Source organism: Hypanus sabinus, chromosome 9 (assembly GCF_030144855.1).
Source record: "Hypanus sabinus isolate sHypSab1 chromosome 9, sHypSab1.hap1, whole genome shotgun sequence".
Taxonomy (NCBI): domain Eukaryota; kingdom Metazoa; phylum Chordata; class Chondrichthyes; order Myliobatiformes; family Dasyatidae; genus Hypanus; species Hypanus sabinus.
Window position 1 is genome coordinate 163,056,536 of NC_082714.1, and position 27,344 is coordinate 163,083,879.

The window sequence follows — 27,344 nt, forward strand, 5'->3', positions numbered from 1 at the left end:
TTCTAGCATCTCCAGAATCTCATGATTACAAGCAGGCAACGTCCTCTTTAGTGCGCAGGTTCCAAGAATACTCCATAACCAAAAGTTTCCGTCAATCGTCGGCTGAGATAACAAAGGTTGGTACAGATTATTACAAATCATCTTGGTTAGCATTCATTAAATAGTGTGGATCTAAGCCACAGATCCTGAACTGATTTGTTGGAAGGCGGAATGACAGATTGTAGGAGTTCCCAACCTGTTTTGTGCCGTGAATCTCTACTGTTAACCCCAGGCTGGATTAAAGAGTTAACCTGTTTACCAGAATCTGAAGCTGATGAAATACAGATTCCTGTTATCATAAAATATTACATCAATATAGATGATCTGAACACTTTCAGAAGCTAATTCGGGGGAACTGGACAACCGCCAGGTCCATAATTCTTTGAAAGTGGCGTCACAGGTACATAGGGTCATAAAGTTTTTGGCAAATTGGCCTTCATGAATCAATGTATTGAGTACAGGAGATGGGATGTTGTGCTGAAGTTGTAGAAGACATTGAGGCCCAACTTGGGGTATTGTGTGCAGATTTGGTCATCTACCTACAGGAAAGATGTAAATAAGGTTGAAAGTGTGCAGAGAAAATTTACAAGGATGTTGCTGGGACATGAGGACCTAAGTTATAGGAAAAGTTGAACGTGTTAGTACTTTATTCCCTGGAGCGAAGGAGAATGAGGGGAGATTTAATGGAGCTACTCAAAACTATGTGAGGTATACATAGGGTAAATGCAAGAGGGTTTTTCCCACTAAGGTTGGGTGGGATTAGAGCTAGAGGTGAAAGGCGAAATATTGAAGGTGAACTTGAGGGGCATCTTCACTCAGACCGTGGTGAGAGTGTGGAATGAGCTGCCAGAGCAAATGGTGCATGCAGGTAACATTTGAGAAGTCTGTATATGGATGGGAGGGTTTTGGAGCGTATGGTCCAGGTACAGGTCGATGGGGCTAGACAGAATAACAATTTAGAACGGGCTAAATGGACCAAAGGGTCCATCTTTCTGTCTTTTTGTGTTATTCATAGACTTCCCACCAGAGGGCGGGCTCGACCACAAATTGTCTGATCGCTTGGAAACGAGGGAGTAAATCGGGATGGTTTGTGATTTGAAATCAATTTATCAATCAGTGTTGGAGGTAATTTTCCCCCTGGCTGGGGTGTCTACAACCAGAGAAATGTCTTAAAACAAGGGTTACACCATTCAGGCCAGAGATGAGATTTTTTTCATCCAGAGGGTGTTGAATCTGATGAGATTCATTCAGATCAGGATTATCACTGGCAAATGTGAAATTTATTGCTTTATGGAGCCATACAGTGCAATACATTGAAAATTACTAGGTTACAATAAAAATATATTTTAAAAAAACAAACTGCAAAAAAAAAGCAAAACGGTGAGTGTTGTTAACACGAGAATCTGCAGACGTTGGAAATCCAGAGCAACACACACAAAATGCTGGAGGAACTCAGCAGGTCAGGCAGCGTGCATGGAGAGGAATTAACAGCTGTAGTTTCGAGCTGAGACCCTTCATCGGACCTCAACCTGAAACATCGACTGCTTACTCCCCTGAATAGATGCTGAGTTCCTCCAGTGTTTTGTGTGTGCAGAAATAGTGACGTGTTTGTGGACCATTTTCAGAAATCTGATGGCAGAAGTGGGGGGGTGGGGGGAAGCCTGTTGGTAACAAGCTGAGTGCGTCCTCAGGCTCCTGTACCATCAGGAAGGTATGTGTCTTGGGTGAAGGGAGCCCATGATGGAACTGCCTTTCTCTACTTTTAGAAAGCTTGTTGGAGGGAACAGCAGCAACTCATCATCGGGAGGCGTTTAGGAGTTGAGAGGCGGCATGTCGAGTCCCTGTGAGAGTAACAACAGTATGATTGAGGAAATCGAGGGCTTCATCAGAAAAGGAAAGAAGCTTGCATTGGGTGTAGGAAACTGACATTGAGCAAGTCCTTTCAAGGTTTGGAGGTTACAGGAGAAATGAAGAGAGGGTGGACGAGGAACATAGATTGGGCTTGACTAACAGAATTAGAGAATACAAAACCCTTGTTATAAATACGTACAGTATATTGAAAGCAAGAGAATAGATTGGGATAAAGTACGGGACTGGAAGGGAAGTGGGGCCAGGGGGTATGTGTAGTATTCTGCAGGGTGTTTGGAGATTTGGGGGATGAGGAGACTTTAGAGAGATTGAGGCACGTTAAAGTGGGCCTGGTGAAACCTAAACCAGGAACGGTGATTGCTGGGTCTCCAAGGGAGATACGTCTTTGGGTGAGATACCAGCAGAGTGGAGGGCAGCCCAATGGCCTCGGATCAAGAAAGTGGTAAGGATAAGCCAGGAAACTACAGCCCCTGTGTAAGCACTAGGGGCTGGAATCTTGGAAATGGGATCACTTGGGAAGCTGGAGAGATCAGAGGGAGTCATCGAGGTTTTGCGCTGGAGAGATCTTGCTTCTCAAATCTGGTCTTTATTTTAAGGAGTTACTACTGAGATCACTCAAGTTGAGTGTTGTCTGCTAGGTGGTTGTCTGTTGGTAGGTCCCCAGGTGAACAGAAGGCAGGGCAGTAGATCCATGTACTCCAGGCCTCTGAGATCCCACACTGGCTCCTGGCTGGACCAAGACGTTCAGGCACATGGCGGTGAACGTGGGTTGGTGGCTCCTTCTGACCAAGTGAGAGACCTTTGTTTGCAAAATAACTTGAATGAGAATGTCTGGTTTGGCCACACTAGGACGAGTACGGACGTAAGTGTTGAGGGTGGCTTCACAGGGATACAGAGCTGAGCAGGAGGTGGCAGAGGGGCTCTAATCCAGGCACGTGTGAGGTGATGCATTCCAGGCTTACTAACACAGCCTGGACGTGGTGAGGACCTTCGATACATTGATGTGCAGAGGTACAAAAACGCTGGAGGAACTCAGCAGGTCAGGCAGCATCTGTGGAAGGGAAATGAGCCATTGATGTTTTGTGCTGAGTCCCTTCATCGGGACCTAACAAAGTACCCTGGACTGAAATGCCGACTGTTTACTCTTTTCCGTAGATGCTGCCTGACCTGCTGGGTTCCTCCAGCAGCTTGTGTGTCGATTTGCAGCACCGGCAGAATTGCATGTTAGTGATGTACAGAGTCAGCTTGTGGTCCCTGAAAGTGGGGAGGGGGTCGAGAAGATAGTGGAGACATTTTAATTTGTATGCCTTCATAGTCGGGAGTAAGAGTTGGGATAGGGAGGGGATATCATATTGCAACGACATCAGACCCTGGTTAGGCCGCACCTGCGTGTGGTTCTGGTTGCTAAACTTCTGCACATTGTTTGTCAGTCATCGTTTTTCATAAATTCTATGGGATTTCTTAATTTTGTTGTAAATGCCTGCAAGAAATTAATCTGGGTAGTGTGTGGTGATGTAGACTTTGATTATAAATTGAATTTGAACTTTGAAAAGATGTGCCAATGATAGAGTGCAGAAGAGACTTCCCAACATTGCCTGGCTTGAAGGATTTGGTGACGAGCAGAGATTTGATTGGCTGCACCTGAGTTAACAAGAATCGGAACCCCGTCTGGAGTTGGTGCCTTGGCCGCCCGGGTCTGAGGGTGTGGGGGATGAATCAGTCTGCGAAGTGATGTGTCCCCATCCCCTGTCCGTGTTAGAGCAGTGGCGATCCCTCCCATGTTTATGCTGAGACACAGTCCGGACGGAATAGCCCTGTGGCTCAGCAACCCCCGATTCGTAACCCTAGCCTCATCACAGGACCATCTGCCGTGACCTACTAACAGGTACGCCTTTGGGCTGTGGGGGAGAAACTGTAGTGTCCGAAAGAAACCCACGCGGTTCATGGGGAGGATGACGTCAGGGTTGAACTCTGCACTCCGAGCTGTAATAACATCGCACTGTGGTGTCCCTTTGTGACTGGTCCTTGGATTCTTGTCATTTCAGCCCCCTTCCACCACATTGTGCCCACGGCGAGGGACACCACTGCCCGCAGGGTCCCTACCGCCATCAGCACCGTCCGTCAGGTGTCCACCCAGGTCCCAGTGCCCTCCCAGAATACACAGCGTGTGGGTGAGTATCTGGTCCGGCCAAGCCACCAGCACTGATCACGGGCAGGGTCTTTCCACCCCGATTCCACACCCTCCCTGCACCTCCTACACACCTCCCTCCCTACCTCAGTGGCTCCTCCACCCCTCCATACACTCTCCCCTCATCCCACCACTTCCTTCTGCCCCTCAAACCCTCCGAACACTCGCCGCAGGGGTAAGTACTGTGGGGCATGTACACCCCCATCTCCCCCACTAATCCCCTCCGTTTCCCTGTGCCCCCTGAACACTGGGTGTGTGGGGAGAAATGTGTCTCTCCCCCCTCATTCTCTGTAGGTTGGGACACAATCCATTGGACATGAAAGATCCCCCTCCCCTACCGGGCTCCTGTCACATCTCCTGCCACAGGCACCCCCCCCCCCACCCCTCTGGACATCTTGCCTTGAGCTGTCTAGACCGAGGGTTCTGACATTTCCCTCTCTGCCCTCTTCACCCCTCACTCCCTACAACCACTGATCATCCGCATCACTTCCTCCAAACACCATTCGGGTGAAACCCCAGTGTGTCTTACTATACGGAAGATGCAGGCGTAACGTAAATGCAAACACACACCGTTTTAAATCTCCTCTTTCTGGTGTTGGTGCTTAACGTCAAATCTTCTCTCCATCACTCATCTCCTGAATAACCGCAATAGCCTGGGCTCTAAAGCCCTTATGTGAGATTTGTTCCACCATCTTCTGATTGTATGGACGTGTGTGATCATCTGCAGTAACTTGGCATGTCTTGTTCCTTGAATGACATTACCAAACCAGCTGGGAACTATTTGATTTGGAGATACAGCTCCAAGCCCAATGAGCCTATTAACCCTCGCCTATCACAGGACCTTTTCCAAAGACCAATTTCCCTACCTGGCACAGTGGAGGGTGGGAGGTCACAGGGAGAACGTACAGAGAGTCCTCACAGACGGTACCGGAATTCAACTCCACACTCCAGTGGGCCCAGCTGTATTAACGTGGTGCCAAGAGCACATCATCCTGGCACCTCCCCTGAAGGATGACTTTGCTGAAAGACGTTACTGAATCAGATGAAAATTAATTCTAGGATACTGCTTAATAATTAATTAGCATGCTGGGTTTTGGCCTTGCGATTGTTGAATTACAGATACACCATAATCTTTACTTTGTTCTGTTACTCCCGGGGAAATGACCTGCTACAGCAGCTTTGTGGGTACACTTTAACCGCTCTTTGTGTTTTTTACATAATCGATCTCTGGCCATTCCTCAGCAACCACTGGAACACAGACGGCGGGCCCGCGCACCGTCCTTTCGGGGCCTATGGTGCGCGTCCTGCCTCAGTACAAATATGGGTCGGGAGTCGGCAGTAACCAGCACCCATCCAGCAAACCGCAGGTATGGGTCCAAACTGCTGTCAGCTTCTGCACGTGTACCAAGCAGGGTGGGGAAGAAGTTCTGTCCATGTTGCTTGCTCCGCTTACATTTGGAAAGTGTAATGACCCGTTGGTTTTCTAATTTATTTTGAGATGCAGACCCTTCTGGCCCAACAAGCCGCAATGGCCAGCACCAAGGGACATTTGTCTCATCATGGGACAAATGACAATGGCCAGTTAACCTACCAAACGAATTTAACAAAGGAAAGGCAAAGCTGAATATCTTTCATTTGAGAATACGGCTTCTGAAAACATTTCAACTTTCCGGAACAGCAGTGCGTCTCTCTGTGCCTCTTCCAAGCTTCGTTACTCTATTCAAAGTGGTTGTTAATCACCTCACTGACAGACTAACCTCTATTTCCTTCATGAAGCATATTGGTGACCAGAGGCTTATCTGGTTGCTGAAGGCAGGACAATGAGGCTGAAAGGGAAACTGGATCAGCCATGAATAAATGGTGGAGCAGATGATGGGCCAAATGGCCTAAGTCTGCTCCTATATTTTATGGTCGTGTAAGACATAAGACGAATTAGGCCCATCAAGTCTGCTTTGCTATACCATCACGTCTGATTTAATTTCTCTCTCAACCCCATTCTTTGTCTTCCCATAACCTTTCAGGCCCTGACTAATCAAGAACTTGTCAACCTCTGCTTTAAATATACCCAGTGACTTGGCCTCCACAGCTGCTGGTGGTAAAAAATTCCACAGATTCAGGTTTCGTTTTGCTAACAAAATTCCTCCTTATCTCTGTTCTAAATGGACGTCCCTCTATTCTGTGATTGTGCTCTCTGAATCCAGTGTCCCCCACCATTGGAAACGCCCAGTCCACATCCACCCCATCTTGGCCTTTCCACATTTGACGGGTTTCAATGGGATTGCGCTCGTTCTTCGATATGTACTTGGGTAGTAAATTCACCTTAAATAGTTCTCCTTGCCTGTTTGGGGTGAGCGTTTCACTCTTGCAATCGGGAGTTAGTGGCAGTTTCTCTTCCTGCTTTTTTTAGGTGTCCCAGTCCACGGCGGCCGTCCACAGTCAGATGCCGCTGACGGCCTCCACCTTGGCTGCAGCACTACCGCACGAACAGAAGCAGATATTAGGTGAGTCTCCTCTGGACGTGTGCCTGCTCACAGCTGGAGAGGGCTTTGACATTTTGTTCCTTAGTGTCGGAGCTTGTTTAGTTTGTAGCCAGAAAGATTCTCTTTACTTGCTGTGTATACATCGAGACATACAGTGAAAATGCATTGTTGGTCAAAGATGTGCTAAGGACAGCCCATGAGTGTTGCCAATCTTCCAGTGCCTACTCAACCCATACCCCTTTGGAATGTGGGAGAACATACAAAACTCCTTACAGGCAGTGGTGGGAATTGAACCCAAGTCATTAGTTACTACACTGCCCTTCTACCCAAGAGCAATCCTATTCAGAGAGAGAGCAGGGCCAATCAAGTGTGACAGTAGAAAAGTGTGTATGGAACCGGAGGAGATGGCAGAGGTACTTAATCAATACTTTGCTTCAGTATTCACTGCGGGAAAGAACCCTGGTGATGGTGGTGATGACTGAAAGCAGACTGAAAAGCTTGAGCATGTAGACATTAAGAAAGAGGATGTGCTGGAGCTTTAGGAAAGCATCCAGTTAGTTAAGTTACTGGGACTGGACGGGATGTACCCCAGGCTACTGTGGGAAGCGAGGCAGGAGATTGCTGAGCCTCTGATGATGATCTTTGCATCATCAATGGGGATGGGAGAGGTTCCGGAGGATTGGAGGGTTGCGGATGTTGTTCCCTTATTCAAGAAAGGGAGTAGAGATAGCCCAGGAAATTATAGACCAGTGAGTCTTACCTGAGTGGTTGGTAAGTTGATGGAGAAGTTCCTGAGAGGCAGGATTTATGAACATTTGGAGAGGCATAATATGATTAGGAATAGTCAGCATGGCTTTGTCAAGGGCAGGTCATGCCTTACGAGCCTAATTGAATTTTTTGAGGATGTGACTACACACATTGATGAAGGAAGAGCTGTAGATGTAATGTATATGGATTTTAGCAAGGCATTTGATAACCCCATGCAAGGCTTATTGAGAAAGTAAGGAGGCATGGGATCAAGGGACATTGCTTTGAGGATCCAGAACTGGCTTGCCCACAGAAGGCAAAGTGTGGTTGTAGACAGGTCATATTCTGCATGAAGGTCGATCACCAGTGGTGTGCCTCAGGGATCTGTTCTGGGACCCTTACTCTTTGTGATTTTTATAAATGACCTGGATGAGGAAGTGGAGGGATGGGTTAGTTAAATTGCTGATGACACAAAGGTTGGAGGTGTTGTGGATAGTGTGGACGGCTGTCACAGGTTACAGCGGGACATCAATAGGATGCAAAACTGGGCTGAGAAGTGGCAGATGGAGTTCAACCCAGATAAGTCTGAGGTGGTTCATTTTGGTAGGTCAAATATGGCAGAATGTAGTATTAATTATAAGACTCCTGCCAGTGTGGAGGATCAGAGGGATCTTGGGGGTCTGTGTCCATAGGACACTCAAAGCTACTGTGTAGGTTGACTGTGTGGTTAAGAAGGCATGTGGAGTATTGGCCTTCATCAACGGTGGGACTGTTTGAGAAGTAATGTTGCAGCTATATAGGACACTGGTCAGACCCCACTTGGAGTACTGTGCTCAGTTCTAGTCACCCCATTATAGGAAGGATGTGGAAACTATAGAGAGAGTGCAGAGGAGATTTACAAGGATGGTGCCTGGATTGGGGAGCATGCCTTATGAGAATAGGTTGAGTGAACTTGGTCTTTTCTCCTTGGAGTGATGGAGGATAAGAGGTGACCTGATAGAGGTGTATAAGATGATGAGAGGCATTGATCGTGTGGATAGTCAGAGGGTTTTTCCCAGGGCTGAGATGGCTAACATGAGAGGGCACAGTTTTAAGCTGCTTGGAAGTAGGTACAGAGGAGTTGTCAGGGGTAAGTTTTTTACGCAGAGAGTGGTGAGTGCGTGGAATGGGCTGCCGGTGACGGTGGTGGAGGTGGATACGACAGGGTCTTTCAAGAGACTCCTGGATAGGTAAATGGAGCTTAGAAAAATAGAGGGCTAAGGGTAACCCTGGGTAATTTCTAAAGTAAGTACATATTCGGCACAGCTTCGTGGGCCGAAGGGCCTGTATTGTGCTGTAGGTTTTCTGTTTCTATTGTCCCGCTAACTTTCCCTCTGGCACATCCTCCCCAGATTGAATCCCCTGTCATACACACTGGGGCTAATTTGCAGGGGCCTATTAACCCTTGTCATTAGGGATGAGGGAGAAAACCAGAGTACCCGTGATCAGGGTTGAACCGAGGTCACTGTGACAGAGAGGGAGCAGCTCTGTCCGGGCACCGGGCTCTCCTACCCAGTCACTCTGACCTTTGGAGTCATGCTGTTCTTCCAGTAGAATGGGAATGGTGGGGAAAGGGTCTCGGCCCCCACCTCTCATGATCCATCTTGTGGTAGAACAGTACAGGCCCTTCAGCCAATGATATTGTGCCAACCCTCTGACCTACTTCAAGATCAATCTAACCTTTCCTCCCCACAGAGCCTCCATTTTTCTTTCATCTATGTGTCTATCTAAGAGTTTCTTAAATACCCTTAATGTATCTGCCTCTACACGCACTCCTGGCAGCGCATTCCACAGACCCACCAATCTGTTTTTTTAAAAAAACCTTCTTTTGCTATCCTTTTATGCCAGGAGTTTCCAATTGTTTTTATGCCATGGGCCTCAGTTTGGGACCCCCTCCTATACTTTTCCCCTTGCACCTTAAAATTATGCCTGGTCTTATTAACCATTTCCTTCTTGGAGGGGTAAAAAAAAAAGTGTCTGACTGTCCACTCTGTCTATGCCTCTTATCATCTTGTACACCTCATCCTCCTTCACTCCAAAGATTGAAATGTCCTTTTCATGTCGACTCTGTCCAGGACGTTTAGTATCCAGTAGGTCTCGGTGAGATTGCTTCCTTCTCTTCACACCTGGCTCCTCTCTCCACCCTCGCTTCCTCCAAGCATCCTGCCACTAATTTCACTGCATTTTTCTTTCCTCTTTTTTTTCTTTCATTCTTTTGGCATTATTTTTGGCTTTCAATGAAAATACTCTGCAGAATTGTACAAACATTTGCCTCCTTAACCAGCCCAGCGGGGCTGCTGATCGCTGGGGGAGTTCCAATGCTGTTGTGTCTTCAACAGGTGAACGTTTGTATCCACTGATCCACAGCATGCACCCAACACTAGCTGGGAAAATTACTGGAATGTTGCTGGAGATCGATAACTCCGAGCTCCTGCACATGTTCGAGTCTCGGAATTCTCTTCACTCCAAGGTAGGAGAGGGGTCAGCCATACTTTCCTTTTTGGGGACTTAGGGCTAGATGTCACATTAGTTATTGGAGGGCACTGACAGGGTCACTGGTATGTCGCAGTGACAGAATACCAGTCTATGAGTGAACGTGGAGAGGATGATCCCTATAGTGGGGGAGTCTCGGGTCAGAGGTCCCTTTAGAACAGAGATGAAGAGGAATCTCTTTAGCTAGAGGGTGGTGAATCTGTGGAATTCCTTGTCAAGTCTTAAGGTATATTTAAAGTGGAGCTTAATGGGTTTTTGATTAGTCAGGGTGTCAAAAGTTACAGGGAGAATGGGGTTGAGAGGGATAATAAATCAGCCACAAAGGAAAGTAGGGCAGACTCATGGAGTTACGAGGTTCTACCATTTTCAAGATTAATGTCATTTCCAGTACACAAAGCTCTCTGTAATCTGAACAATGATCTGAGTATGTTGACTTCTAAGAAAGAGGAGTCCTGAATTTGCAAATGAAACCAATGTTCACAGCAAAATGCTGGAGGAACTCAGCAGGCCAGACAGCATCTATAGGAGGAGGTAGTGACGTTTCGGGAAGGTTTGACTCCTGATGAAGGGTTTCGGCCCGAAACGTCGTCACTACCTCCTCCGATAGATGCTGTCTGGCCTGCTGAGATCTGCCAGCGTTTTATGTTTTTATTTATTTCCAGCATCTGCAGATTCACTCGTGTTGCAGCTGGAAAGTGATGAGTGGCAGAGAGCTGAGGAGAGGAGAGTGGACCGTGGGGGGTGGGGGGTGGGGAGGGAGAGAGGGGCACCAGAGGGAGGTGACGAGAGGGGAGCTAAAATGGAGAATGGAAAAAGAATTGGGGAGATGGGGGGGGGGGGAGGAGAACCGGTTGGAACACTGGATACTGAACAGCAGAGATTAGAAATCTGAGTGGGGGAAGAGGGAAAACACGGGCCATTCGGCCAGCCGTACCCGTATTCAGACTGTTCCTGTGGTAATCACACGTTGTTGTCTCCCGCCCGGCAATTTACTGCAGCCAATTAGCTCACGATCCTGCACAACTTTGGGATATGGAAGGAAGCTGAAGCTATCCCACACAGCCTCGGAGAACATGCAAATTCCACACAAACAGTGTTAGTCCAATGTCTATGCCAAACATCTTTATACTTGGAGATTGTACCCACCTTCTTAGATTTCCTCTGGGAATTCACTCCATGTGCCCCCACCACCCTCTGTATGGAAGGAACTGCCCCTGGGATATGTTGGCTCAGGGCAGGTGCCATCTTGAGCTCTTCCTGGTGCCCTTGCTGATGTTTGTCCTTTAAATCCTACCTCCCACCATGAACCCCTTCCCTCCCCTCCCACTGTAAAATGGCTGCCCAGCCTGATCCAAACCCTCTTCCGATGCACTGTTGGTAACAGCGGGGATTAAAGAAATGGCCGACTTCCTGATGGTTCGTTTTGTTGGATATGCCGTCCCTCCTGTAGCTATCGCTGCACTGTATCTCTCACCTCCGGGCAGTGGGCACAAATGCAGGGCTGCTGTGGGCAATATCAAAGGACCGTCACACCAGTGGGTGAGACATTAAGCCATTCTGCTCACACGTGCCAAGGCCCGAGCCAATACTGAGCTCATCCCACTGCCCTTCAACGGATAATCATGGGGCTAACTTGCTTGTGGGATCTTGCTATGCATGCAACCGCCAAATCTCTCTGCAATGAGTGTTCCTATGTCTTGTGGTCTAAAGGTTACGGGGAGGAGGCCAGGAAATGGGGTTGAGGAGGAGGGGAAGATCAGCCGTGATTGAGTGGCAGAGCACTCAACGGGCCAGATGGTCTAATGCTGCTCCCTTGGCTTATGGTCTGAAGTGGCCAGAGCCCTGTCTCCAGCAGAGAGGGCCGTGACGACCTGTTTTAGGATGTCACTGAACACACATCGGCTGGTGAGTAGCAACCATTTGGATTTGCAGTCGAGCCTGAACTAAAGGTTGTAGCAGTTCAGGCGAGGACCGGTCGGTCTGGTGTTACATTAGAGATTTACAGTACAGGCGAGGACCGATGGGCTCGGCGTTACATTAGAGATTTACAGTACAGGCGAGGACCGACGGGCTCGGCGTTACATTAGATATTTACTGTACAGGCGAGGACCGACGGGCTCGGTGTTACATTAGAGATTTACAGTACAAGCGAGGACCGATGGGCTCGGTGTTACATTAGAGATTTACTGTACAGGCGAGGACCGATGGGTCTGGTGTTACATTAGAGATTTACAGTACAGGCGAGGACCGATGGGCTCGGTGTTACATTAGAGATTTACAGTACAGGCGAGGACCGATGGGTCTGGTGTTACATTAGAGATTTCCAGTACAGGCGAGGACCGATGGGCTCGGTGTTACATTAGAGATTTACAGTACAGGCGAGGACCGATGGGTCTGGTGTTACATTAGAGATTTACAGTACAGGCGAGGACCGACGGGTTTGGCGTTACATTAGAGATTTACAGTACAGGCGAGGACTGGTCGGTCTGGTGTTACATTAGAGATTTACAGTACAGGCGAGGACTGATGGGCTCGGCGTTACATTAGAGATTTACAGTACAGGCGAGGACCGACGGGTTTGGCGTTACATTAGAGATTTACAGTACAGACGAGGACTGGTCGGTCTGGTGTTACATTAGAGATTTACAGTACAGGCGAGGACCGATGGGCTCGGCGTTACATTACAGATTTACAGTACAGGCGAGGACTGATGGGCTCGGCGTTACATTAGAGATTTACAGTACAGACGAGGACTGGTCGGTCTGGTGTTACATTAGAGATTTACAGTACAGGCGAGGACCGACGGGTTTGACGTTACATTAGAGATTTACAGTACAGACGAGGACTGGTCGGTCTGGTGTTACATTAGAGATTTACAGTACAGGCGAGGACCGATGGGTCTGGTGTTACATTAGAGATTTACAGTACAGGCGAGGACCGACGGGTTTGGCGTTACATTAGAGATTTACAGTACAGGCGAGGACTGGTCGGTCTGGTGTTACATTAGAGATTTACAGTACAGGCGAGGACTGATGGGCTCGGCGTTACATTAGAGATTTACAGTACAGGCGAGGACCGACGGGTTTGGCGTTACATTAGAGATTTACAGTACAGGCGAGGACTGATGGGCTCGGCGTTACATTAGAGATTTACAGTACAGGCGAGGACCGACGGGTTTGGCGTTACATTAGAGATTTACAGTACAGGCGAGGACCGATGGGTCTGGTGTTACATTAGAGATTTACAGTACAGGCGAGGACCGATGGGTCTGGTGTTACATTAGAGATTTACAGTACAGGTGAGGACCGATGGGCTCGGTGTTACATTAGAGATTTACAGTACTGGCGAGGACCGATGGGCTCGGCGTTACATTACAGATTTACAGTACAGGCGAGGACTGATGGGCTCGGCGTTACATTAGAGATTTACAGTACAGGCGAGGACCGATGGGCTCGGCGTTACATTAGAGATTTACAGTACAGACGAGGACTGGTCGGTCTGGTGTTACATTAGAGATTTACAGTACAGGCGAGGACCGACGGGTTTGACGTTACATTAGAGATTTACAGTACAGGCGAGGACCGACGGGTTTGGCGTTACATTAGAGATTTACAGTACAGGCGAGGACCGATGGGCTCGGCGTTACATTAGAGATTTACAGTACAGACGAGGACTGGTCGGTCTGGTGTTACATTAGAGATTTACAGTACAGGCGAGGACCGATGGGCTCGGCGTTACATTAGAGATTTACAGTACAGGTGAGGACCGATGGGTCTGGCGTTACATTAGAGATTTACAGTACAGGCGAGGACCGATGGGTTTGGCGTTACATTAGAGATTTACAGTACAGTCGAGGACTGGTCGGTCTGGTGTTACATTAGAGATTTACAGTACAGGCGAGGACTGATGGGCTCGGCGTTACATTAGAGATTTACAGTACAGGCGAGGACCGGTCGGTCTGGCATTACATTAGAGATTTACAATACAGGCGAGGACCGAGGGGTCTGGTGTTACATTAGAGATTTACAGTACAGGTGAGGACCGATGGGCTCGGTGTTACATTAGAGATTTACAGTACAGGCGAGGACCGATGGGCTCGGCATTACATTAGAGATTTACAGTACAGACGAGGACTGGTCGGTCTGGTGTTACATTAGAGATTTACAGTACAGGCGAGGACCGATGGGCTCGGCGTTACATTAGAGATTTACAGTACAGGCAAGGACCGACGGGCTCGGCGATACATTAGAGATTTACAGTACAGGCGAGGACCGATGGGTCTGGCGTTACATTAGAGATTTACAGTACAGGCGAGGACCGATGGGTTTGGCGTTACATTAGAGATTTACAGTACAGACGAGGACTGGTCGGTCTGGTGTTACATTAGAGATTTACAGTACAGGCGAGGACTGATGGGCTCGGCGTTACATTAGAGATTTACAGTACAGGCGAGGACCGACGGGTTTGGCGTTACATTAGAGATTTACAGTACAGGCGAGGACCGGTCGGTCTGGCATTACATTAGAGATTTACAATACAGGCGAGGACCGATGGGTCTGGTGTTACATTAGAGATTTACAGTACAGGTGAGGACCGATGGGCTCGGTGTTACATTAGAGATTTACAGTACAGGCGAGGACCGATGGGCTCGGCATTACATTAGAGATTTACAGTACAGACGAGGACTGGTCGGTCTGGTGTTACATTAGAGATTTACAGTACAGGCGAGGACCGATGGGCTCGGTGTTACATTAGAGATTTACAGTACAGGCGAGGACCGATGGGCTCGGCGTTACATTAGAGATTTACAGTACAGGCAAGGACCGACGGGCTCGGCGATACATTAGAGATTTACAGTACAGGCGAGGACCGATGGGTCTGGCGTTACATTAGAGATTTACAGTACAGGCGAGGACCGATGGGTTTGGCGTTACATTAGAGATTTACAGTACAGACGAGGACTGGTCGGTCTGGTGTTACATTAGAGATTTACAGTACAGGCGAGGACTGATGGGCTCGGCGTTACATTAGAGATTTACAGTACAGGCGAGGACCGACGGGCTCGGCGTTACATTAGAGATTTACAGTACAGGCGAGGACCGATGGGTCTGGCGTTACATTAGAGATTTACAGTACAGGCGAGGACCGATGGGTTTGGCGTTACATTAGAGATTTACAGTACAGACGAGGACTGGTCGGTCTGGTGTTACATTAGAGATTTACAGTACAGGCGAGGACTGATGGGCTCGGCGTTACATTAGAGATTTACAGTACAGGCGAGGACCGACGGGTTTGGCGTTACATTAGAGATTTACAGTACAGGCGAGGACCGGTCGGTCTGGCATTACATTAGAGATTTACAGTACAGGCGAGGACCGATGGGTCTGGTGTTACATTAGAGATTTACAGTACAGGTGAGGACTGATGGGCTCGGCGTTACATTAGAGATTTACAGTACAGGCGAGGACCGACGGGTTTGGCGTTACATTAGAGATTTACAGTACAGGCGAGGACTGACGGGCTCGGCGTTACATTAGAGATTTACAGTACAGGCGAGGACCGATGGGCTCGGCGTTACATTACAGATTTACAGTACAGACGAGGACTGGTCGGTCTGGTGTTACATTAGAGATTTACAGTACAGGCGAGGACCGACGGGTTTGGCGTTACATTAGAGATTTACAGTACAGGCGAGGACCGGTCGGTCTGGCATTACATTAGAGATTTACAGTACAGGTGAGGACCGATGGGCTCGGCGTTACATTAGAGATTTACAGTACAGGTGAGGACCGATGGGCTCGGTGTTACATTAGAGATTTACAGTACAGGCGAGGACCGATGGGTCTGGCGTTACATTAGAGATTTACAGTACAGGCGAGGACTGATGGGCTCGGCGTTACATTAGAGATTTACAGTACAGACGAGGACCGATGGGCTCGGCGTTACATTAGATATTTACAGTACAGACGAGGACTGGTCGGTCTGGTGTTACATTAGAGATTTACAGTACAGGCGAGGACCGACGGGTTTGACGTTACATTAGAGATTTACAGTACAGGCGAGGACCGATGGGCTCGGCGTTACATTAGAGATTTACAGTACAGGTGAGGACCGATGGGTCTGGCGTTACATTAGAGATTTACAGTACAGGCGAGGACCGATGGGTCTGGCGTTACATTAGAGATTTACAGTACAGGCGAGGACCGATGGGTTTGGCGTTACATTAGAGATTTACAGTACAGTCGAGGACTGGTCGGTCCGGTGTTACATTAGAGATTTACAGTACAGGCGAGGACTGATGGGCTCGGCGTTACATTAGAGATTTACAGTACAGGCGAGGACCGGTCGGTCTGGCATTACATTAGAGATTTACAATACAGGCGAGGACCGATGGGTCTGGTGTTACATTAGAGATTTACAGTACAGGTGAGGACCGATGGGCTCGGTGTTACATTAGAGATTTACAGTACCTGCGAGGACCGATGGGCTCGGCATTACATTAGAGATTTACAGTACAGACGAGGACTGGTCGGTCTGGTGTTACATTAGAGATTTACAGTACAGGCGAGGACCGATGGGCTCGGTGTTACATTAGAGATTTACAGTACAGGCGAGGACCGATGGGCTCGGCGTTACATTAGAGATTTACAGTACAGGCAAGGACCGACGGGCTCGGCGATACATTAGAGATTTACAGTACAGGCGAGGACCGACGGGCTCGGCGTTACATTAGAGATTTACAGTACAGGCGAGGACCGATGGGTCTGGCGTTACATTAGAGATTTACAGTACAGGCGAGGACCGATGGGTTTGGCGTTACATTAGAGATTTACAGTACAGACGAGGACTGGTCGGTCTGGTGTTACATTAGAGATTTACAGTACAGGCGAGGACTGATGGGCTCGGCGTTACATTAGAGATTTACAGTACAGGCGAGGACCGACGGGTTTGGCGTTACATTAGAGATTTACAGTACAGGCGAGGACCGATGGGCTCGGCGTTACATTAGAGATTTACAGTACAGGCGAGGACCGACGGGTTTGGCGTTACATTAGAGATTTACAGTACAGGCGAGGACCGGTCGGTCTGGCATTACATTAGAGATTTACAGTACAGGCGAGGACCGATGGGTCTGGTGTTACATTAGAGATTTACAGTACAGGCGAGGACCGGTCGGTCTGGCATTACATTAGAGATTTACAATACAGGCGAGGACCGATGGGTCTGGTGTTACATTAGAGATTTACAGTACAGGCGAGGACCGATGGGCTCGGCATTACATTAGAGATTTACAGTACAGACGAGGACTGGTCGGTCTGGTGTTACATTAGAGATTTACAGTACAGGCGAGGACCGATGGGCTCGGTGTTACATTAGAGATTTACAGTACAGGCGAGGACCGATGGGCTCGGCGTTACATTAGAGATTTACAGTACAGGCAAGGACCGACGGGCTCGGCGATACATTAGAGATTTACAGTACAGGCGAGGACCGATGGGTCTGGCGTTACATTAGAGATTTACAGTACAGGCGAGGACCGATGGGTTTGGCGTTACATTAGAGATTTACAGTACAGACGAGGACTGGTCGGTCTGGTGTTACATTAGAGATTTACAGTACAGGCGAGGACTGATGGGCTCGGCGTTACATTAGAGATTTACAGTACAGGCGAGGACCGACGGGCTCGGCGTTACATTAGAGATTTACAGTACAGGCGAGGACCGATGGGTCTGGCGTTACATTAGAGATTTACAGTACAGGCGAGGACCGATGGGTTTGGCGTTACATTAGAGATTTACAGTACAGACGAGGACTGGTCGGTCTGGTGTTACATTAGAGATTTACAGTACAGGCGAGGACTGATGGGCTCGGCGTTACATTAGAGATTTACAGTACTGGCGAGGACCGACGGGTTTGGCGTTACATTAGAGATTTACAGTACAGGCGAGGACCGATGGGCTCGGCGTTACATTAGAGATTTACAGTACAGGTGAGGACCGACGGGTTTGGCGTTACATTAGAGATTTACAGTACAGGCGAGGACCGGTCGGTCTGGCATTACATTAGAGATTTACAGTACAGGCGAGGACCGATGGGTCTGGTGTTACATTAGAGATTTACAGTACAGGTGAGGACTGATGGGCTCGGCGTTACATTAGAGATTTACAGTACAGGCGAGGACCGACGGGTTTGGCGTTACATTAGAGATTTACAGTACAGGCGAGGACTGATGGGCTCGGCGTTACATTAGAGATTTACAGTACAGGCGAGGACAGATGGGCTCGGTGTTACATTAGAGATTTACAGTACAGACGAGGACTGGTCGGTCTGGTGTTACATTAGAGATTTACAGTACAGGCGAGGACCGACGGGTTTGGCGTTACATTAGAGATTTACAGTACAGGCGAGGACCGGTCGGTCTGGCATTACATTAGAGATTTACAGTACAGGTGAGGACCGATGGGCTCGGTGTTACATTAGAGATTTACAGTACAGGCGAGGACCGATGGGTCTGGCGTTACATTAGAGATTTACAGTACAGGCGAGGACTGATGGGTCTGGCGTTACATTAGAGATTTACAGTACAGGTGAGGACCGATGGGCTCGGCGTTACATTAGAGATTTACAGTACAGGTGAGGACCGATGGGCTCGGCGTTACATTAGAGATTTACAGTACAGGCGAGGACCGACGGGCTCGGCGTTACATTAGAGATTTACAGTACAGGCGAGGACCGACGGGCTCGGCGTTACATTAGAGATTTACAGTACAGGCGAGGACCGACGGGCTCGGCGTTACATTAGAGATTTACAGTACAGGCGAGGACCGACGGGTTTGGCGTTACATTACAGATTTACAGTACAGGTGAGGACCGATGGGCTCGGCGTTACATTACAGATTTACAGTACAGGCGAGGACCGACGGGTTTGGCGTTACATTAGAGATTTACAGTACAGACGAGGACTGGTCGGTCTGGTGTTACATTAGAGATTTACAGTACAGGCGAGGACAGATGGGCTCGGTGTTACATTAGAGATTTACAGTACAGGTGAGGACCGATGGGCTCGGCGTTACATTAGAGATTTACAGTACAGACGAGGACTGGTCGGTCTGGTGTTACATTAGAGATTTACAGTACAGACGAGGACTGGTCGGTCTGGTGTTACATTAGAGATTTACAGTACAGGCGAGGACCGACGGGTTTGGCGTTACATTAGAGATTTACAGTACAGGCGAGGACCGACGGGTTTGGCGTTACATTAGAGATTTACAGTACAGGCGAGGACCGATGGGTCTGTCGTTACATTAGAGATTTACAGTACAGGCGAGGACCGATGGGTTTGGCGTTACATTAGAGATTTACAGTACAGGCGAGGACCGACGGGTCTGGCGTTACATTAGAGATTTACAGTACAGGTGAGGACCGATGGGCTCGGCGTTACATTAGAGATTTACAGTACAGGCGAGGACCGATGGGTTCTGGTGTTACATTAGAGATTTACAGTACAGGTGAGGACCGATGGGCTCGGTGTTACATTAGAGATTTACAGTACAGACGAGGACTGGTCGGTCTGGTGTTACATTAGAGATTTACAGTACAGGCGAGGACCGACGGGTTTGGCGTTACATTAGAGATTTACAGTACAGGCGAGGACCGACGGGTTTGGCGTTACATTAGAGATTTACAGTACAGGCGAGGACCGATGGGCTCGGCGTTACATTAGAGATTTACAGTACAGGCGAGGACCGACGGGTTTGGCGTTTCATTAGAGATTTACAGTACAGACGAGGACAGATGGGCTCGGTGTTACATTAGAGATTTACAGTACAGGTGAGGACCGATGGGCTCGGCGTTACATTAGAGATTTACAGTACAGGCGAGGACAGATGGGCTCGGCGTTACATTAGAGATTTACAGTACAGGCGAGGACCGATGGGTCTGGCGTTACATTAGAGATTTACAGTACAGGCGAGGACCGATGGGCTCGGCGTTACATTAGAGATTTACAGTACAGGCGAGGACCGATGGGTCTGGCGTTACATTAGAGATTTACAATACAGGCGAGGACCGATGGGCTCGGTGTTACATTAGAGATTTACAGTACAGGTGAGGACCGATGGGTCTGGTGTTACATTAGAGATTTACAGTACAGGCGAGGACCGATGGGCTCGGTGTTACATTAGAGATTTACAGTACAGGCGAGGACCGATGGGTCTGGTGTTACATTAGAGATTTACAGTACAGGCGAGGACCGACGGGTTTGGCGTTACATTAGAGATTTACAGTACAGGCGAGGACCGATGGGTCTGGTGTTACATTAGAGATTTACAGTACAGACGAGGACTGGTCGGTCTGGTGTTACATTAGAGATTTACAGTACAGGCGAGGACTGATGGGCTCGGCGTTACATTAGAGATTTACAGTACAGGCGAGGACCGACGGGCTCGGCGTTACATTAGAGATTTACAGTACAGGCGAGGACCGATGGGTCTGGCGTTACATTAGAGATTTACAGTACAGGCGAGGACCGATGGGTTTGGCGTTACATTAGAGATTTACAGTACAGACGAGGACTGGTCGGTCTGGTGTTACATTAGAGATTTACAGTACAGGCGAGGACTGATGGGCTCGGCGTTACATTAGAGATTTACAGTACTGGCGAGGACCGACGGGTTTGGCGTTACATTAGAGATTTACAGTACAGGCGAGGACCGATGGGCTCGGCGTTACATTAGAGATTTACAGTACAGGTGAGGACCGACGGGTTTGGCGTTACATTAGAGATTTACAGTACAGGCGAGGACCGGTCGGTCTGGCATTACATTAGAGATTTACAGTACAGGCGAGGACCGATGAGTCTGGTGTTACATTAGAGATTTACAGTACAGGTGAGGACTGATGGGCTCGGCGTTACATTAGAGATTTACAGTACAGGCGAGGACCGACGGGTTTGGCGTTACATTAGAGATTTACAGTACAGGCGAGGACTGATGGGCTCGGCGTTACATTAGAGATTTACAGTACAGGCGAGGACAGATGGGCTCGGTGTTACATTAGAGATTTACAGTACAGACGAGGACTGGTCGGTCTGGTGTTACATTAGAGATTTACAGTACAGGCGAGGACCGACGGGTTTGGCGTTACATTAGAGATTTACAGTACAGGCGAGGACCGGTCGGTCTGGCATTACATTAGAGATTTACAGTACAGGTGAGGACCGATGGGCTCGGTGTTACATTAGAGATTTACAGTACAGGCGAGGACCGATGGGTCTGGCGTTACATTAGAGATTTACAGTACAGGCGAGGACTGATGGGTCTGGCGTTACATTAGAGATTTACAGTACAGGTGAGGACCGATGGGCTCGGCGTTACATTAGAGATTTACAGTACAGGTGAGGACCGATGGGCTCGGCGTTACATTAGAGATTTACAGTACAGGCGAGGACCGACGGGCTCGGCGTTACATTAGAGATTTACAGTACAGGCGAGGACCGACGGGCTCGGCGTTACATTAGAGATTTACAGTACAGGCGAGGACCGACGGGCTCGGCGTTACATTAGAGATTTACAGTACAGGCGAGGACCGACGGGTTTGGCGTTACATTACAGATTTACAGTACAGGTGAGGACCGATGGGCTCGGCGTTACATTACAGATTTACAGTACAGGCGAGGACCGACGGGTTTGGCGTTACATTAGAGATTTACAGTACAGACGAGGACTGGTCGGTCTGGTGTTACATTAGAGATTTACAGTACAGGCGAGGACAGATGGGCTCGGTGTTACATTAGAGATTTACAGTACAGGTGAGGACCGATGGGCTCGGCGTTACATTAGAGATTTACAGTACAGACGAGGACTGGTCGGTCTGGTGTTACATTAGAGATTTACAGTACAGACGAGGACTGGTCGGTCTGGTGTTACATTAGAGATTTACAGTACAGGCGAGGACCGACGGGTTTGGCGTTACATTAGAGATTTACAGTACAGGCGAGGACCGACGGGTTTGGCGTTACATTAGAGATTTACAGTACAGGCGAGGACCGATGGGTCTGTCGTTACATTAGAGATTTACAGTACAGGCGAGGACCGATGGGTTTGGCGTTACATTAGAGATTTACAGTACAGGCGAGGACCGACGGGTCTGGCGTTACATTAGAGATTTACAGTACAGGTGAGGACCGATGGGCTCGGCGTTACATTAGAGATTTACAGTACAGGCGAGGACCGATGGGTTCTGGTGTTACATTAGAGATTTACAGTACAGGTGAGGACCGATGGGCTCGGTGTTACATTAGAGATTTACAGTACAGACGAGGACTGGTCGGTCTGGTGTTACATTAGAGATTTACAGTACAGGCGAGGACCGACGGGTTTGGCGTTACATTAGAGATTTACAGTACAGGCGAGGACCGACGGGTTTGGCGTTACATTAGAGATTTACAGTACAGGCGAGGACCGATGGGCTCGGCGTTACATTAGAGATTTACAGTACAGGCGAGGACCGACGGGTTTGGCGTTTCATTAGAGATTTACAGTACAGACGAGGACAGATGGGCTCGGTGTTACATTAGAGATTTACAGTACAGGTGAGGACCGATGGGCTCGGCGTTACATTAGAGATTTACAGTACAGGCGAGGACAGATGGGCTCGGCGTTACATTAGAGATTTACAGTACAGGCGAGGACCGATGGGTCTGGCGTTACATTAGAGATTTACAGTACAGGCGAGGACCGATGGGCTCGGCGTTACATTAGAGATTTACAGTACAGGCGAGGACCGATGGGTCTGGCGTTACATTAGAGATTTACAATACAGGCGAGGACCGATGGGCTCGGTGTTACATTAGAGATTTACAGTACAGGTGAGGACCGATGGGTCTGGTGTTACATTAGAGATTTACAGTACAGGCGAGGACCGATGGGCTCGGTGTTACATTAGAGATTTACAGTACAGGCGAGGACCGATGGGTCTGGTGTTACATTAGAGATTTACAGTACAGGCGAGGACCGACGGGTTTGGCGTTACATTAGAGATTTACAGTACAGGCGAGGACCGATGGGTCTGGTGTTACATTAGAGATTTACAGTACAGGCGAGGACCGACGGGTTTGGCGTTACATTAGAGATTTACAGTACAGACGAGGACTGGGTGGTCTGGTGTTACATTAGAGATTTACAGTACAGGCGAGGACTGATGGGCTCGGCGTTACATTAGAGATTTACAGTACAGGCGAGGACCGACGGGTTTGGCGTTACATTAGAGATTTACAGTACAGGCGAGGACCGGTCGGTCTGGCATTACATTAGAGATTTACAGTACAGGCGAGGACCGATGGGTCTGGTGTTACATTAGAGATTTACAGAACAGGTGAGGACCGATGGGCTCGGTGTTACATTAGAGATTTACAGTACAGGCGAGGACCGATGGGCTCGGCGTTACATTAGAGATTTACAGTACAGGCGAGGACCGACGGGTTTGGCGTTACATTAGAGATTTACAGTACAGGCGAGGACCTATGGGCTCGGCGTTACATTAGAGATTTACAGTACAGGCGAGGACCGATGGGCTCGGCGATTCATTAGCGATTTACAGTACAGGCGAGGACCGACGGGCTCGGCGTTACATTAGAGATTTACAGTACAGGCGAGGACCGACGGGTTTGGCGTTACATTACAGATTTACAGTACAGGTGAGGACCGATGGGCTCGGCGTTACATTAGAGATTTACAGTACAGGCGAGGACCGACGGGTTTGGCGTTACATTAGAGATTTACAGTACAGACGAGGACTGGTCGGTCTGGTGTTACATTAGAGATTTACAGTACAGGCGAGGACAGATGGGCTCGGTGTTACATTAGAGATTTACAGTACAGACGAGGACTGGTCGGTCTGGTGTTACATTAGAGATTTACAGTACAGACGAGGACTGGTCGGTCTGGTGTTACATTAGAGATTTACAGTACAGGCGAGGACCGACGGGTTTGGCGTTACATTAGAGATTTACAGTACAGGCGAGGACCGACGGGTTTGGCGTTACATTAGAGATTTACAGTACAGGCGAGGACTGATGGGCTCGGCGTTACATTAGAGATTTACAGTACAGGCGAGGACCGACGGGTTTGGCGTTACATTAGAGATTTACAGTACAGGTGAGGACCTATGGGCTCGGCGTTACATTAGAGATTTACAGTACAGACGAGGACTGGTCGGTCTGGTGTTACATTAGAGATTTACAGTACAGGCGAGGACCGACGGGTTTGGCGTTACATTAGAGATTTACAGTACAGGCGAGGACCGATGGGCTCGGCGTTACATTAGAGATTTACAGTACAGGCGAGGACCGACGGGTTTGGCGTTACATTAGAGATTTACAGTACAGACGAGGACAGATGGGCTCGGTGTTACATTAGAGATTTACAGTACAGGTGAGGACCGATGGGCTCGGCGTTACATTAGAGATTTACAGTACAGGCGAGGACAGATGGGCTCGGCGTTACATTAGAGATTTACTGTACAGGCGAGGTCCGATGGGTCTGGCGTTACATTAGAGATTTACAGTACAGGCGAGGACCGATGGGCTCGGCGTTACATTAGAGATTTACAGTACAGGCGAGGACCGATGGGTCTGGCGTTACATTAGAGATTTACAATACAGGCGAGGACCGATGGGCTCGGTGTTACATTAGAGATTTACAGTACAGGTGAGGACCGATGGGTCTGGTGTTACATTAGAGATTTACAGTACAGGCGAGGACCGATGGGCTCGGTGTTACATTAGAGATTTACAGTACAGGCGAGGACCGATGGGTCTGGTGTTACATTAGAGATTTACAGTACAGGCGAGGACCGATGGGTTTGGCGTTACATTAGAGATTTACAGTACAGACGAGGACTGGTCGGTCTGGTGTTACATTAGAGATTTACAGTACAGGTGAGGACTGATGGGCTCGGCGTTACATTAGAGATTTACAGTACAGGCGAGGACCGACGGGTTTGGCGTTACATTAGAGATTTACAGTACAGGCGAGGACCGATGGGCTCGGCGTTACATTAGAGATTTACAGTACAGGCGAGGACCGGTCGGTCTGGCATTACATTAGAGATTTACAGTACAGGCGAGGACCGATGGGTCTGGTGTTACATTAGAGATTTACAGTACAGGTGAGGACCGATGGGCTCAGTGTTACATTAGAGATTTACAGTACAGGCGAGGACCGATGGGCTCGGCGTTACATTAGAGATTTACAGTACAGGCGAGGACCGATGGGTCTGGCGTTACATTAGAGATTTACAGTACAGGTGAGGACCGATGGGCTCGGCGTTACATTAGAGATTTACAGTACAGGCGAGGACCGACGGGTTTGGCGTTACATTAGAGATTTACAGTACAGACGAGGACTGGTCGGTCTGGTGTTACATTAGAGATTTACAGTACAGGCGAGGACAGATGGGCTCGGTGTTACATTAGAGATTTACAGTACAGGCGAGGACAGATGGGTCTGGTGTTACATTAGAGATTTACAGTACAGACGAGGACTGGTCGGTCTGGTGTTACATTAGAGATTTACAGTACAGACGAGGACTGGTCGGTCTGGTGTTACATTAGAGATTTACAGTACAGGCGAGGACCGACGGGTTTGGCGTTACATTAGAGATTTACAGTACAGGCGAGGACCGACGGGTTTGGCGTTACATTAGAGATTTACAGTACAGGCGAGGACCGATGGGTCTGTCGTTACATTAGAGATTTACAGTACAGGCGAGGACCGGTGGGTTTGGCGTTACATTAGAGATTTACAGTACAGGCGAGGACCGACGGGTCTGGCGTTACATTAGAGATTTACAGTACAGGTGAGGACCGATGGGCTCGGCGTTACATTAGAGATTTACAGTACAGGCGAGGACCGATGGGTTCTGGTGTTACATTAGAGATTTACAGTACAGGTGAGGACCGATGGGCTCGGTGTTACATTAGAGATTTACAGTACAGACGAGGACTGGTCGGTCTGGTGTTACATTAGAGATTTACAGTACAGGCGAGGACCGACGGGTTTGGCGTTACATTAGAGATTTACAGTACAGGCGAGGACCGACGGATTTGGCGTTACATTAGAGATTTACAGTACAGGCGAGGACCGATGGGCTCGGCGTTACATTAGAGATTTACAGTACAGGCGAGGACCGACGGGTTTGGCGTTTCATTAGAGATTTACAGTACAGACGAGGACAGATGGGCTCGGTGTTACATTAGAGATTTACAGTACAGGTGAGGACCGATGGGCTCGGCGTTACATTAGAGATTTACAGTACAGGCGAGGACAGATGGGCTCGGCGTTACATTAGAGATTTACAGTACAGGCGAGGACCGATGGGTCTGGCGTTACATTAGAGATTTACAGTACAGGCGAGGACCGATGGGCTCGGCGTTACATTAGAGATTTACAGTACAGGCGAGGACCGATGGGTCTGGCGTTACATTAGAGATTTACAATACAGGCGAGGACCGATGGGCTCGGTGTTACATTAGAGATTTACAGTACAGGTGAGGACCGATGGGTCTGGTGTTACATTAGAGATTTACAGTACAGGCGAGGACCGATGGGCTCGGTGTTACATTAGAGATTTACAGTACAGGCGAGGACCGATGGGTCTGGTGTTACATTAGAGATTTACAGTACAGGCGAGGACCGATGGGTTTGGCGTTACATTAGAGATTTACAGTACAGACGAGGACTGGTCGGTCTGGTGTTACATTAGAGATTTACAGTACAGGCGAGGACTGATGGGCTCGGCGTTACATTAGAGATTTACAGTACAGGCGAGGACCGACGGATTTGGCGTTACATTAGAGATTTACAGTACAGGCGAGGACCGATGGGCTCGGCGTTACATTAGAGATTTACAGTACAGGCGAGGACCGATGGGTCTGGTGTTACATTAGAGATTTACAGTACAGGCGAGGACCGACGGGTTTGGCGTTACATTAGAGATTTACAGTACAGACGAGGACTGGTCGGTCTGGTGTTACATTAGAGATTTACAGTACAGGCGAGGACTGATGGGCTCGGCGTTACATTAGAGATTTACAGTACAGGCGAGGACCGACGGGTTTGGCGTTACATTAGAGATTTACAGTACAGGCGAGGACCGGTCGGTCTGGCATTACATTAGAGATTTACAGTACAGGCGAGGACCGATGGGTCTGGTGTTACATTAGAGATTTACAGTACAGACGAGGACTGGTCGGTCTGGTGTTACATTAGAGATTTACAGTACAGACGAGGACTGGTCGGTCTGGTGTTACATTAGAGATTTACAGTACAGGCGAGGACCGACGGGTTTGGCGTTACATTAGAGATTTACAGTACAGGCGAGGACCGACGGGTTTGGCGTTACATTAGAGATTTACAGTACAGGCGAGGACTGATGGGCTCGGCGTTACATTAGAGATTTACAGTACAGGCGAGGACCGACGGGTTTGG

At 48.6% G+C, this 27,344-nt stretch overlaps 1 protein-coding gene across 3 annotated transcripts in view; it reads left to right on the forward strand.

Moving 5' to 3' along the window:
- The window catches only part of LOC132399996 (embryonic polyadenylate-binding protein-like), a 75,613-nt gene that overhangs the window by 30,549 nt on the left and 17,720 nt on the right, over positions 1–27,344 (forward strand). The window contains exons 10-13 of one of the 3 annotated variants that reach the window (XM_059981023.1): positions 3,954–4,079; positions 5,339–5,463; positions 6,504–6,597; positions 9,702–9,832. In XM_059981023.1, the coding sequence (XP_059837006.1) occupies positions 3,954–4,079; positions 5,339–5,463; positions 6,504–6,597; positions 9,702–9,832 (476 nt within the window). The other 2 variants (XM_059981024.1, XM_059981025.1) reach the window with 2 other exon arrangements.